Here is a 15,688-nt window from a genome sequence, read left to right on the forward strand (position 1 = left end):
CATCAATCTAATGTTGTGAAAGCTGGGCTAGGAAATAACTATTTGCAAGGAGGCTCATCAATAACAAAAAATAGCTTTAGTAAAAAAAAATTATATCTAGATTAATCTTGGTGTTTAAATTTGAGAATGAGTTAAAATTAATTTAGTATCTTCTGAAACTTCAACTTTCCCTTGATCACACTATCGCTGCTTGTTTTACAAGTTGAATAAACTTAGAAAATGTGATATAACATAGTCGTTGATATTTTTAGTCAGCCACAACCAGTTATATTTGTAGTTGCTTTCTTCCTCCACATCATACATTAAATATGTAAGGTATGCTCAGTCAATATATATCACTGAGCAAAAATCAAGCTTCATGAAACAGCGGTATAGCATAAAAGCTACTCTCATCAAAGACTAGGGGAGGCAGAGCCATGTTGGCGCAGTGGTTAGAATGCAGTATTGCAGGTTAACTCTGCTGATTGCCAGATTCTCACTGGCTCAAGATTGACTTCCATCCTTCCGAGGTTGGTAAAATAAGGACCCATTGTTGGGTGCAATATGCTGACTCTGTAAACCACTGTAAAGGGCTGTAAAGCACTCTGAAGCAGTATATAAGTCTAAGTGCTATTGCTATTTTGATCTGTCCTCCCAATTAATATTTCATAAACTGGAATAACTATTAATTAATGTTATATAAGCTTTGAGGCAGGTTTTGATTCAAAATACATATGGTTTGGATTGGGATTGTCTCTATTAGCTGCTGTTTCAATGGATTGCTCATGTGCACAATGATACTGCTGTCCCTGTACACAAAATTATGCTTTTGAACCTCTCAATCTTCCTGTTGAAGAGATATACTATGTATGAAATTATATAGGGTCTTTCCAAACAATTAAGGATATAAGGCCTTCTATCTTTCTTTCCCTGCACAGGCAGAACTTAATCCATTGACCTTGAAATTGGATAAAAATTTCAGTTGTTACTTAATTATAAAAACAACTATTGAGCAATGCTTATGTATAAATTGACACATCTGCATACCATTTATTGGCTTGCATGATTCAGAGGGCATAATTCGGTGGCGTTACAAAAATGGACTTGGTTTGTTTCAGAGGCATAAGCAACTAGGAGTAAATATTTATTGCACTGAAATATTTTTTAAATTCTCATTACATTCAATAAGCAGAGATAATGTGGCCCATGGGGTTTCAGGGGCCTGGCATGGTGGCTGTTCCACTGATATGAGCCAGCTATTGGAGTGAGTAAAAGGAGGAAAGGCCGCTCGGTTTTGGCCTTGAAGAGAAGCTGCACTTATCACAAGGCCTGATGAGCTGCTCTGGCTGGCCAAGACTTTTGTGGGGAGATTTTGGAGACAGCAGTCCCATTGTTTCAGTCTGCTAGATAGCTGGGGTGGGGGAGGTGTCATCCACCTCCACTGGGGGGTTGTGTGTCATGCTACTAGTCTGACTAAAAATAGAGCAGGGAAGGAGGAGAAGGGAGAGGGAAAAGTCTGTGCATAAAATTAACGGAGTGGCTGGAGAAGAAAGTTGAAGAGAGAAGTGAAGTGTGTGACCCACACGCTTAATTTCCTGGTTGGAAAAGGAGAAGGAAGGTCCATGGGGGGGAAGGAGATGATCAGCTGTTCATGGCTGGAGAAGGAGTGGGCAGATGACCCCGATTCTTCTTCCCCCAGCAAAGAAGCAGTAGATATTCAGCTGAGCAGGAGAAGATCAAGCTTGTTATTGTAAAAGACTGAAAAGGGGGAAAGAATTGTGGGAAAAAGAGAGGATGCAAGAGAGACACAGAAGGATTGTCTCTGGGAGACTTAGGAGGATCCGATATTGTGCTATGTACCTGTGCTAAATATATGCTGTAAATGACATCACTATATAACAAAATCAGGGGTGGGATTCTACCTGTTCGCACCTATTCGTTAGAACTGGTCATTAACATTCTAAGCAGTTCGGAGAACTGGTTATTAGAAGAAATTACTGGCCTAATCCTGTAAGGAAGGCAGGAAGGAAACATTCTGGTGTTGCTTACAGAAACTGCCTCTCTTTTAACCCTTATTACATTCTTGGCAGGACTAGACTTCCTGTCTCAGGAACTTCTCTGGAGTTTTTTCCCCCTCCTTTGCTGGTACTTTGCTTGTGTGGAGTGACCATTCAAAGTTACAATGGCACTGAAAAAAGTGACTTATGACCATTTTTCACACTTACGACTGTTGCAGCATCCCCATAGTCATGAGAGGCCAGGCGAGGAGATGCCTGCCTCGATGTGGGTGATGCTGAGTTGGCCACACCCAGCCAATAACATGACCACCAAACCATGTCTACCCAGTCACATGACCACCAAGCCACGCCCACCACCTGAGCCATGCCCACAGAACCAGTTATTTAAAAAATTGAATCTCACCCCTGAGCAAAATGCATATTTTTCTGTGTCAACTGCCTCCCTTGTAAAACAATACAAATGGCAGCAAATGTGGCACCATTCCTTCAAGCAACCCTGCACAGTTGTGGCAAATCAGCTGTTCAATATAAAAATCAGTTCTTTTTCTTTCCCAAATAGCGGATTGGTATAGTTGCTGATTCTCTAACAACCTACTAGCTGGATTGATAGAAGAAACTGCTTGCATTGCACCTACAGGCTGATAATTCCTCACCCAATTAGTATTTGCCTCCGTACAGCTCAAGGCTAGACTAGACAGAAGCAAAACCTGTCAGTTTACAAGCTAGTGCAAAACTACACATGAACAGCCTGACTGTACATGAAGGTTCAAAGAAAGGGCTTCTTGGTTTTTCCTCTTCCCACTTGAGTCCTGGCATGAGATCTCGTAGATCAGGGGTGTCGAACTCAAATTTCATTGAGGGCAGCATCAGGATTGTGTTTGACCTTAGGGGAGGGGCTGGCCAGGGTGGGTGTGGCCAGCTGGACGTCACTTGAGTCTGGAGCACTTGTGGTGGTCCGACACTCTGCGAGCAAAAACAGAGCCTTCCTGGGCTCCGTTTTTGCTGGCAGAGGGTTGCAGGAGGCCATTGCAGCAGAAAACAGAGCTTGGAGGACCGCGCATAGCCCTCCTGAGCTCCATTTTTACTGGCAGAGGCACCGCGGGCTGGTCCCTCGCTGTTTTCGGGGTGGCCCTATGGGCCAGATCTGCAGCCCATGAACCTTGAGTTTGACACCCTTGTCGTAGATGGTCTCCAGGCACAAAAATATCACCGAATAAATAGGCTGTGCTGCTTATTTTTTTCAGTGTCTCAGAAATTGGATGCAATCTTTCACCTTGCTGAAAAAGAAATACAGGACTAGTTTATATTATAGGAAGGATTGCTGGCCAGCTGTCTTTTCTAGTTTGGTAAGCCAACAAGGACTGTTTGATTCATTCAAAGTTTGTTTTTCCTTAGCATTGTTAATACATCATCCATCGTTGGTGAACATGCTTCCATTTCCTCCAAAGCTTGTGCATTTTGTAAGGAAGTGCTTTCTTAATCTGGATGTAAGCAGCAGGAATAGTTCACCTAAGGAGTTTGTTGGTTCTCCATCTGTGGAAGTTTTTTTTAAAAAAAAATAACAAAAGGCTGGATACTTACCTTCCATGGATGATTTAATTGGTTTTGCTACATGTTGCAGAGGGTTTGACTAGATAAGCCTTGTAGTCCCTCCCAATTCTACAATCTTCTGGTTCTAACTTGTCAATTCAGATGACTTCTCAGTCACTGCCATGCCTGGAAAGCAGGCTGGAATATTTGGAATAACTTAGTTTTATACAAGCCCATTATGTAGATCAGACCAAGAAATCAACTCTACAGGCAGGCTAAAACTCTTTTGACATGGGATATAATAACAGAACCTTGGAAATCTAATTGGGAAGTATTTCCTCTCCCTCCTTATACCCATGTGAATTAGGGAGGAGTCTATCTGATCCACCTCTGCATACTTTCTGCTTGGTTAAGATTTAAGCTACCTTTTTCTCCTCCTTGCTTTGATGACTTATGGCAGCAAATTTATGTCAAGGTCAACTTTCTTACTCATTCTTCAAACAGTTCAGTTGTTTGCTTGCTTCCATACTTTCTGTATATATCAGGGTTATCTTCATTATTGTTGATTACGACTACCAGAATTCCTAATCATTGCACTCAGTCTTTGAATGGTACCAATTTTTCTAGAATTGGATAAGAATATTTGTTGAGGGGATGATATCTATGATGCGATTCTCCAGGGCAAGTGTCACTCAAAGGAGGAGATGCATTCACACAGAGATAGATTGAAAGTGGCTTGAATCCAGGCAGATGTTTTCCAGTAAATCAGGCATGGTAATCCTATGAATCATGGGTTAGATGTGGCCTGAAGACCTGTTTTTCTTTGGACTAGTTATTTTCAAACTTTAAAAGTAATCGGTTATATGGAAACTGTTAGATGGAAACTGAACAAGGAGAGATTTAATCTGGAAATAAGGAGAAACTTTCTGACAGTGAGAACTGCCATCTGTCAGAAATGGTGTAGGGTCTCCCGCTTGGGTGGGGGGTTGGACTAGATGACCTACAAGGTCCCTTCCAACTCTGATTATCTGTTATCTTTCTGTTATATTTTGAGGCTTAATGCATTTTTTTTTTTATGTAAACCCATCCTGAATAAATTTGAAGACCAACGTTTCAATCCTATTCACTGTGTCATTGCCATGCTCCAAATAAAAATGTCCTTCTCTTCCAGCTGTAATTTGTGCTCATTTTTACCATAAAAGGTGGATAACAATGCTCAGACAGTTGTGGAAATGGAATAGAACGATGAATAGGCAACTTATAGAGTGTCATAGACAAGGAATAGAACAATTTTCTGTAATCTGAACCCTCCAAATGTATCAGATCACCACTTTCATAATTCCCAGTGGTCCCCCTGGATAGAAATTACAGTTGTACTCCAATGCATTGGGAATATCAAGTTAAGGAAGTTTTCTGTCTGTTCAAGAGTGACTAGGTGCTGTGAGAATACATCACAATCTAATATTTCACTTAATCTAGTTTTCCATGGAAACACTTAGTCAACCAATGGATATGTATTAAATAGGTTAGTCTGTCCTATGGACTTCTTTAAACATCAGAAGTAATGTTGGAATTTTCACAATCACCTTATATAATGTCTGTACCTAAAAGAAGAAGGCAGCAATGAATTTTCTTGCCTTGATTTATTAATTGATGTATTAATCCTTGTGAATTTTGAATACATGCCTATAGAACATACATTTTATTAAACTGGCATGATCATGGAATAATTTGGGTCCAGATGAGCAGAGTTTCCTTTGGGTTGTTTACTGGTCATCATTTTATATTCTGTATGTCATATTTATCTATTGTACAATATCTCTTTTCACACTATGGTTCTTGTTTGGTTTATGGCTTGTGTTTTGTTAGTGTATCACTCAGAGTCTCATTGTTGAGTTGGGTCCAGTAATAAATCCAGTAATATATAAATTTTAAAAAATTGAATTTTGTAGCCTTTAACATATGCAGTTGTCACTCCCAGATTTAACCATATGCCTGCTAGAAATTTCAGTAAGTAATTTCAGTAATTTTCTCCATGTGAAATAAGATGGATACGTAATCATTTGACAAATTGTTTTTCTCCTTTTCCAAACAGCTAATATACTTGTGGATTATCCCAGCCAACTTGAGGATGTGATGGATTTTATTCAAACCACTTTAAAAAGACTAAAGAGGTCACCAGATAAACCACGTTTCTCCAAACGGGAAAGAAACCGGCAAAATGCAGGAAGGAACAATAATTCCAACCACAGGAAAGGACGGAGAGCTCAAAGGCTCAAATCTCGGGATTGTGTCTTAAGTGAGATTCACTTAAATGTGACTGACTTGGGTTTGGGATACACTACCAAAGAAGAATTGATTTTCCGTTATTGTAGTGGTTCGTGCGAGACTGCTGTAACCCTGTATGACCAAATTCTAAACAATTTAACCCAAAATAAAAAGTTGGTCAGTGACAAAATCAGGCCACAGCCTTGTTGCAGACCCATTGCTTATGATGATGACGTTTCGTTTTTGGACGATGACCTATCAACTTATCACATACTGAGGAAACATTCCGCTAAAAAATGTGGGTGCGTTTGATGTCCTTGTGTGTTTGGACATGGCTATGATATTGCATTCCTGCTAAAATGGGCAACGAAGGGGACCAAGGCTCCTGAGGAAAGAAAAAGTTGGCTTCAGATGAAGGAAGAGGACCAAGCATACAGGAGAACAACAGCTGTGGGAGCCTGGTTGATGGAAATCCAGCACGGGATAACTGGTGAAGCTACAACATGATGGAGCTTTTGGTTTCTACAGGAAGGCAAATAGACATCAATGCTCAGGGGCTGAGATCCAGGATGAATGGGAATTACTTTACACCACTGGTTTTGAGGTGATCCACCATTGGCAAAACTTGGTCGAACAGGTGCTTATCAATACAAGCTCCTTTCCTTCTTTGTTTTCTCTCTCCCCCCCACCTCCAAATTGAAGTTAAACTAATGTAGTAGGCCTTCATCCCGATCTGGAGGCATAATCTGTCTTTCATATTGAGAAGAACGTGTTTCATGATCAGCTGCAGGGGCTTCTGGGAGTGGGGGACAGTGTCAACAATGTCAGAATGGCCACCATGATCAGATGGCTGGAGTTCCAACCCTTTTCATGCATGTCTGATGCACGTTAAAAAGGAACTGTGCTTTGGTTACCCAGCCCTAGCCATGATTTTGCTCTTGTTAATCTCTCCCCTCTGATCTTTCAAACCTTCCCTAACCTTGCATCCTCCAGTCAATATGGACTGGGTTTCCAGAATTATTTCATAATGGCCATACTGGCTGAAGCATTCTGAAAACTGAGATCCCAGGTTGAGGAAGGCCAACTGTCTGAGCAATCCTGAGGAATTTATCAGGATATTTGAGATGCAAGAGTGGAATATATAGAGAGGTGATAATGGATAAAACACACTTGATGGAAGGAGGAAATTATCCTAGCAGAACTTGCCGTTCATACAAATTGCTGGCTAAATTTTCCCAGCTTGAGAACGGACAATTCCCAACAATTCACTCAGCACTTTTTTGATACTTGGAAAGCCTAGTTAGGGTAGACCTTTGTCTTCCATTGCTAATGATCTCTTTTAGAAATCCTTCATGGAAATCTGAACTTGAAATTCTGCCCTTGATCTACAGACCACTTAGCTAAATTGTACATCACAACATCCCTCTTTTCTGTGATGTAAAGCTAATAATCAGCTTCTGTTCCTGTGCCTTATGAATAACGCAGAACTATTTTACCCATACCAATCGGTCAGAAAGTAGACTCACAACAGAATCCCCTAGTTACAAAGCTTCAAGTAGAGCTACATATACAAGTAATCCTCGACTTACAAGAGTTCGTTTAGGGGCCAAAGTTCAAAGTTACAACGGCACTGAAAAAAGTGACTTAGGACCGCTTTTCACACTTACAACCTTTGCAACATCCCCCTGGTCACACGAATCAAAATTAATGTTAACTGACTCATATATATGATGGTTGCAATGTCCCAGGGTTATGGGATCAGCTTTCGTGACCCTTCTGTCAAGAGAAGTCTATGGGGAAGCCAGATTCACTTAACAACCATGTTATTGGCTTAATAAATGCCCCGATTTACTTAACAACTGTCACAAGAAAAGTAAAAAAAAAATGGGGCAAACTCACTTAACAAATGTTTCACTTAGCAACAGAAATTTTGGGCTGAATTGTGGTCGTAATTTGAGGACTAGCTGTAAATCGAAAGCAATTCCATATTTTTATATACAGGTAGCCCTCAATTAACAATCATTCATGTGCCAACCATGTGAAGTTATCGACCTGAAAAAGGGGCCTTACAAGTGATCCTCACACTTATGACCATTGCATTATCCCCATGATCCTGTGATCAAAATTCAGGTGCTTGGCAACTGGCATCAACTGTATTTACGACCGCTGCAGTATTCTGAGGTCAGGAGATCACCATCTGTGATCACCTTCCCAGCTGGCTGCCAACAAGCAAAGTTGATAGGTGAAGCCGGATTCACTGAATCGTGCGATTCACTTAATAACTGGAGTAATTTGCTTAATAACCATGACAGAAAAGGTTGTAAAATTGAGTGGGGCTTACTTAATGGATCATCTTGCTTAGCAACAGAACTTCTGGTCTCGATGGTGAATGTAAGTCAAGGAGTACCTATATGGGAAAGAAGTCAAGCTCAACTTTTAATTATATTGCTAAATTCTAAACACATGATTATGAAAAAGATGGAGGATTTCTAAAAGCTAACTAATTTAGAATGTAACTGAAAAAGGATTAATGTTGGAGGGGGAGAGAGATATTACCCTTTCTGTTTCTCAACATAGCAGGCTGTGTTTTTAATCACCTGTCTAGCAAAATGCCATTTTAAAAAAAAAATGTGGATCTTTTAATGGTTTAAAGAAGGTCACTTACTACATTTGAACTACATTTTTTATTTGCGGTCATCGTGAGTGAAAAGAAAGACTACTTGATGCAATGCATCCTGTTTAAAGTCAAATCTAGAGAAAATATTTATTGAGATTTAAGTTATTATTATTATTTATTATGGTTCAGACATGAGTTTCAGTTTCATTATTTATTAAAGCTTCTTTCTTCTAAAGAGGTGCCAAAGTTACAATGGGATAGTAATGCTGGGATCAAGGTATATCGTTTTTCTTTTTTTTTTAAAAAAAGTATTAAGAATTCATATAAGAAAAGCAAACTGTTGTTGTTGTTATTGTTTTTTAAAAAATCACTTACTTTACCATTTGAACAAAAATCATGGAAGCCCAATTGGATAGTACTTCATCATACTCATTGCAATATGTTTTATCATTGATCTTCTTTAACTAGTGGAACATTTGAAGAGTCCTTAACTTCTGACAATGTTGTTGGGAAGGGTTGAGGTCAGAAGAGATGTCATACTTTGTTACCTTTGAAGGTGAGGAGAGGCAAAGTACCATAAAGACCAGAAAATATCAAGAATATTCTGATAGATGAATATTCTGTCAGATCTTAATGGGTTTAATTTTGAGGTGTCTTTTCCTTGGCCTCATTCAGCATAGGAAAGTGATTGGAGACCATCAAAGATGAGCTATTTGAAATAATAACTTAGTGATGGCTTTCAAACAACTGAACTATATTCATTTCAAAAACCATTATTTCCAATAAGAAGCCATTGGGTCAACTGATGCAAACTGTTGTATGCAGTAGATCAGAATTTCTCAACCTTGGCAACTTTAAGAAAGGTGGACTTCAACTCCCAGAATTCCCCAGCCGGCTGGCTGGGGAATTCTGGGAATTGAAGTCTACCTTTCTTAAAGTTGCTAAGGTTGAGAAGCACTGCACTAGATGAACATCTGCATGCATGCATACATTTTTAATACGATGTTCTTTTAAATTATCTGAAGTGCATTTCAGTGGAAATCTGCATACAAATTGTTGGATGACCAAGCTTGACATAGTCCCTAAAATAACAACTATACAAGTATCTATTTGAAAGGGACTTAGAGCTGAGGCAAACCCATTGCAGCAAAGGCTTAGTCATTGGCCATTTAGACAAGGAAGTTAAGCATTTGTTTAATGCTGTCTCAATGAAGTGAACAATATTTGATAGTGCCCAATTCGGTGATTCTTAATTTTCTACATTGTTTCTGCTTCAGATGGAACATAATGTTTCTTGGGATGCTTATATCAAACTCTTCTCCTAAGAAGCATTTTACATCCTTGCATATTATTGATCAAGAGCATTTTATACCTGGAAACATATTCATAGTATCTGAACATTTCACCCATTATGAAAAAGTAGTTATATAGTATTTCTGTAGTCTTTGGCAGATGTTAGTTCCTAGTATTGGTCTTAAGCTGCTAAAACGTTGTTTAAATACACCTAGGAATTTAATCAACGTTTCTAATGGAGCTCTCCTTGTTTTTAAAGAGTAGCATGGGGGGGAGGGATTAAATTGTGCAAATTTTAGAATCTTTATTACTTATGACAATAGTTCATAATAAGCCAGATCCTTTTGTCCTGCCTTTTGATTCTGACTGACAATAGCTAAAAAGAGTTTTATCTCCCAGTGTTCTAATTTAATGTTCTTAAAGCAGAGGTCCCAGGAAATGAAAATGAAGATCTTACATGTTTGAAGCTGGTTTGCTATTTCTGCTGCTATTGCCTACCATATTACTACTGAGATATAATCATCCCAAAGGTGCTTTTTTAAGGGCAACTGAAGTTTGTTTCCCCTTGAAGACATTTAGCTTTTCATCCAAGAAGAAGCTTCTTCAGTTCAGAAGTGCAATGTATGAGAATTGAAGAAGTTTCTTGGATGAGAAGTGAAACATCTTCAAGGAAAAACAAATTCCAGTTGGTTTTTGAAAAAGCATCTTTGGGACAACCATGACCTGGAAGACTGAAAATCTCCATAGACATACTGAGATATAGGAACTTTATGAATCTTAATATATTCTTGGATTAAACTTTCCATTCTCCCTGCCACACCTTTATTTTTTTCATGTAATATATTATCTTATAGGATGATTACTTGTGGCTTCTTGGGACACATAACTTTATGCTCACCATTTCCTACTTGAGCTATCTGCCAATCCTACCTTCATACAATTGAACTATGGAGGCAAGGAAGACCCATGTTTCAATATGTATCGTTTACCAAGGTGAGATAGCTAGGAACTTCTACAATCCCCCTCTTAAATCTGCCATGTGGAGACAGTCCAAAAGAAAATTTCCCCCAGTCCTACAGTGTTCAGAGGTTTCTTCCAAAAAGAAAGAGAGTCAGTGTCTTTTAACTGCCTGACAGAATTCAACAGTTATTTCTTTGATGTAGTAGGTAGAATATTTATTGGATTTGCAACACCATAACACGTAGAAAATAATTAATGTGGAATTTGAAAAAAAATTATCAGCACTTGATAAGATAAAGACCAAAGAGAAAAGAAAGCCATGTTATCTCATTCTGCCAAAAACTACAGAGCACATGTGGATTATGTAATAATGAAAATAAAATAAAAATTGCACTCAACACCAATTAATCCATAAACAAAATTTCATCAAAATGTAGCCTTATTTTTTCCACCAGAAAGCAAATACAGAAGAATTGATTCATTTGTGTGCAGAGATGTCCTCAAGGTGGCAGCCACAATAGTGGGTTCCAAGTCCCACCTGTTTTTTATGCATATCATGTATGCACATAAAAATACAGGTGGAACTTTGATTACATTATCATGGATGCTATTGAAACTTTGACTAAAACCTGCAAATATTAGTTTTTTCATGTCTGCTACCATTGCAAATGTACTACAGACACGGGAACACTATAATTTTCATCCAAATATTTTAAGTGCAATTTCTATCTCTTTTTGACTCTTATTTTTTTTATACAATTGGTCTCCAATAAACATAAGTGACTGTAATTCAGAGAATATACCGTATATCATATCCTGGGCTATAACTCTATTCATATTAACATTGAAAATAAGATTTCTGAAATCAATGGAATATATTCCCAAGCCCATCACATTAGTATTCTATTGAAATAAAATAGATTTAACTTCAATTAATTTCCTTGGAGTGGGTATATGAGAATTATTTTAAAAATAATTCCAAGCACTTTGTTTTTGGAAATGTTGATAAGTAATTTTGCTGTGCTGTGCATACACTTCATTCATGCGGCCTTTGCATCTGAGAAATATCTATTGCAAGAATGGGATCTGAGTGGGATTTAAGCCAGCAGTTCAGTATATCTCTGTCATCGAGAATGTGTTCCATCCATTTGGGAAAAGGTTTCTAAAGCTTCCAGCAAAATATTTTGATTTTGTCCTAGGGATGTTGACCTTTCTATGGATTACATCTCACGTGCCTGCCTAATGCTCATCTTGAAGCCACTTTTTATCCTGTTGCTCCAGAAATTTGTGCGGCTGTTGTTATCCATGCTCATTTTAGAGATATATTCTCCTGTGTTCAGCAGCATCCCCAGTTAAAATGAAAAGGAACATACCCCTAGTTTTAATTGTTTAAAAGGGCTGCACCTGCTTCCAAAATGATTCAGAGAAGGGGCTTCAGACTTCTTGCACAAGCTTGACAGCTCTCTGCTATTTGCTAAAAAGTTTTCTTCCCCACCCCACCCCCAGCAGGCCTCTAGAGAACAATCTCATTGCTTTAAGGAGTTGACTTACGTGATTCTTAAAGCAGCTGCAACTTTTCTTCAAGTTTAGGTATTAACCTGAACAACTGTGAGCTGCCTTACTGTCTAGCAGAGAGTCCTGCATTCATACTTGTGCAGATGTGCAAGGTTCTTCTCTGGTATACTTTTTGAAGCATCCATAGCCCTATAGGTTAGCATAGACGGAGGCAGTGTAGAAGCATCCAGATATTTTGACTTATAAAATGCCAGGTCTACTGGAGAAAAGAAACGGGTTTCCTTGATATAATGGGTTAGAACAATGTGAGAATGCTCCCAGTTGTGGTTTCACCTACAATTAATAATAATTAAGAATTAATTAGAAAATTTAGTGGAACAACTTGCCTCCAGAAGTTGTGGGTACTCCAACACTGGAGGTTTGTAAGAAAAGATTGGACAGTTATTTGTCTGAAATATTATAGGGTTTCCTGTTTGGGTGGGGTTGGACTAGAACACTTCCAAGGTCCCTTCCAACAGAGTTGTCCTATGTTCTAAGGCAGGAGTGTCAAACTGGCAGCTATGCTGGTAAGGATCAAGATTCACTGAAGTCGAAACTATTGAGCTACGATAACATAGCCAGCTGCTACCCTATATTTCCACATCTAAATAAATATTATCAGCATCAATGCCTATCTACTCAGAGGTAAAACTGATTACCTTCAATAGGACTTACTCCAGAGAGCAACCTAAGACTCTTTCAGCTAGAATTATTGTCACATTTACTTCCAGTTTTAATTTCCTTTCCAGTGAACCTTTGATGTTTCCTGTAAGTCTGGCTTTCATAGAAAGGATTTAAACATTTGTTTAATATTCCCACTGAAACAAAAGGAATTTTACTGGATTTTATCCAAAAGGAGAAAAAAATGATGAAGGAATAGTGGTAGAATGGTCACATGACAGGATACAAGACTGAATGAAAGTTTATCCTTTAATGAGTTTCCACAATCTGAATTTTAACATAGAAGGAATATTCCCAAATAGGCTGCATTACAATCCATCAGTCTGTTAAATCTTGATTGCTTCTGGCAAATCAGGACCAATAGCAGTTTCACATCTTGTATTAAGCCATAATGAGTTTTGGCTTTTGTGAAGGTATCTAACTGCTATGTCAAAACCAGGGTTTATGGTTTAGTGCAATGCATGAACCTCATTGTGTTCCCTGTAAGATAAATAAGCAAGGCATAAATTCGGCTGGTACGTATTCTGAACAATTGGCTGTCATATTTAGGATATGTTGTAGTTTTATGACTGGTTTATCCTTAATCATAATATGGTACTATGTGGTCATCAATTGGAAAAATCTAATGGATTTGATGATGTAAGAACATCATAGTTCCTATTCTCAAGCTTTTCTGTATGCATGAGTACAGTTATCTTTTCAGACAGGGAAGCCTGCAGAAGGCAAAATGATACCCTCAGAATATTCATCCAAACCAGGGGTGGGATTCAACCGGTGTAACAACCGATTCAGTGAATGCGCACTCTAATACTTACCTTCTACTGCAGCCCTGGTGAGTAAGTCAGCTGAGGCGTGGCAATCCTCTGTGCTGCGCTGATCAGCTGAGCTGAAAATCCCAGAAATAAAGGACAGACTAGGGCAGGTGCAGGTGGGTGGGGCCAAATCACTGCTGTAACTACCGGTTTGCATGAACCAGTCTGAACCGGTAGAATCCCACCCCTGATCCAAACCAACCAGGGCAACAGGTTCCATTTCTTCTCATGAAGCATTCAAGCACCTTTACAGGAATCAGTTCACCTTTGCTGTGAGCCTCTTTCAGCAACCAGTAGTTTCCCCTCAGCCTGTTCCCCAGCCCTTTTCACCTGTTAATAGCAGCTTAATGCTAACAAACCAAAAAGGTAAAGTTTGTGATTTTTGCCCATTCTGGAAATAAGAATTGAAAATAAATAAATAAATAAAACATAATTGTTATTATTGGGGATTTTTACTTCACCTCCAATTGACGTCTCAGCCGTTTGTGTCAAGCAAAGTTCTCTACAGACTTTATTTTTGTACAATATGCATTTTATAAACTTTTTATGAAATAAAGCTTCTTTCTATTGTTATGAGGTAATTAATTGTCATTGTTGCACAACTTTAAAGATGGCTTTTGTCTCCTGACTTTTTGGAACAGAATCTCAAAGGCAGGTAAGGCTTTGGGTTGTCCCCCTCGAAAAAAGTCAAGATGGTGGCTGCACTTGCACAATTTATGCTCCACCCTTTTTCCTGTGACATCACTCATACAGAGCTTGGATCACATGGTTGTGGGTGCCATCTTGAGGTTTTTTTTTAACCTCTCCCTGCAGATGCTCTGGTTCAGTACGAGATCACCTTATTGGGAATCAGACGTATATTAGCTGAGGGGATTTGTTGCTCTGGGGGTCCCTTACATACATGACCGATGGCTGATTTCTTAGGCAATATAAAGCAATTCTGCCTCTGAACAGCAACTGGCCTTGTTCTACATACTTGTGTACACTCAGCTAGTTGAAGCACATGTGAAAGATAAAAAACAACAATTCATGAGACTCTTGGGACTCATCAAGACATTTCACCAATCACATGTGATTGACTGACTGTAGCAATACATGTTTTAGGAGAATCCTTTCTCTCCTCCTAAATTTGAATTTTCCAAAGGTAAAGATATAGAAAAATATTTTTTAAAAAGTGATATAAGACCCCACTGAATAGTTTTTACACCAAACTCCCCTGCCAAAATTTAACAAATGGAATGCCTTTCAACATGGAGAAAACCTGGAGCTATTAAAGAGGACCTTGTGAAAGGAAACCGTTGGCAATTCTAATTCTAAATTGGAGGTTTAACGGAAGCCCTCTGCCTGAATGGAGACTATGTCCCTTTTTGTTTCATGTCCATGGGTGAATGCAGAAGAATCGAATATTAGTTCTTGTTAGGTTTTTTTTTGTAAAATACAAATAAAATTTTATTTTAAAAAATTGACAGGATGGCAGGTGAAGTGTCACCGTGAAAGCCTCAGTGGCTTGCATCCCAATGTTCTGTTCACCACCTCAACCTCAATGTGTGGACCTCAATGTGTGGACTTCAATATATCCATATATCCTTATGCCACCAGACTTGAATTTCTAGACCTAGAAAACCAAGAACCAAACCGCCTTCGGTCTGATCTAAGTAGAGTATATAAAATCATACATTGCAATGTCCTACCTGTCAATGAATACTTCAGCTTCAACCATAACAACACAAGACCACACAATAGATACAAACTCAAGGTTAATCACACCAAACTTGATTGCAGGAAATGCGACTTCAGCAACAGAGTGGTCAATGTCTGGAATACTCTACCTGACTCTGTGGGTTCTTCCCCAAACCCCAAAAACTTTAACCTTAGACTGTCTACTATTGACCTCACCCCTTTCCTAAGAGGTCTATAAGGGATGTGCATAAGCGCACCAACATGCCTACCATCCCTGTCCTATTGCTTCTTTTATT

General features: G+C 38.8%; 1 protein-coding gene across 2 annotated transcripts in view; it reads left to right on the forward strand.

The window, feature by feature from the left end:
- The window catches only part of GDNF (glial cell derived neurotrophic factor), a 37,897-nt gene extending 23,612 nt beyond the window's left edge, over positions 1-14,285 (forward strand). For both annotated transcript variants that reach the window (XM_087958503.1, XM_087958504.1), the window contains exon 3: positions 5,623-14,285. In XM_087958503.1, coding sequence (XP_087814629.1) covers positions 5,623-6,107 — 485 coding nt within the window. In that variant the 3' untranslated portion in view covers positions 6,108-14,285. The remainder of the gene's footprint in view (positions 1-5,622) is intronic.
- Positions 14,286-15,688: the final 1,403 nt, after the last annotated feature.

Source organism: Notechis scutatus, chromosome 2 (assembly GCF_049901735.1).
Source record: "Notechis scutatus isolate UNSWTSFEM ecotype Mainland chromosome 2, rNotScu1.2, whole genome shotgun sequence".
In the NCBI taxonomy this organism is placed as follows: Eukaryota; Metazoa; Chordata; class Lepidosauria; order Squamata; family Elapidae; genus Notechis; species Notechis scutatus.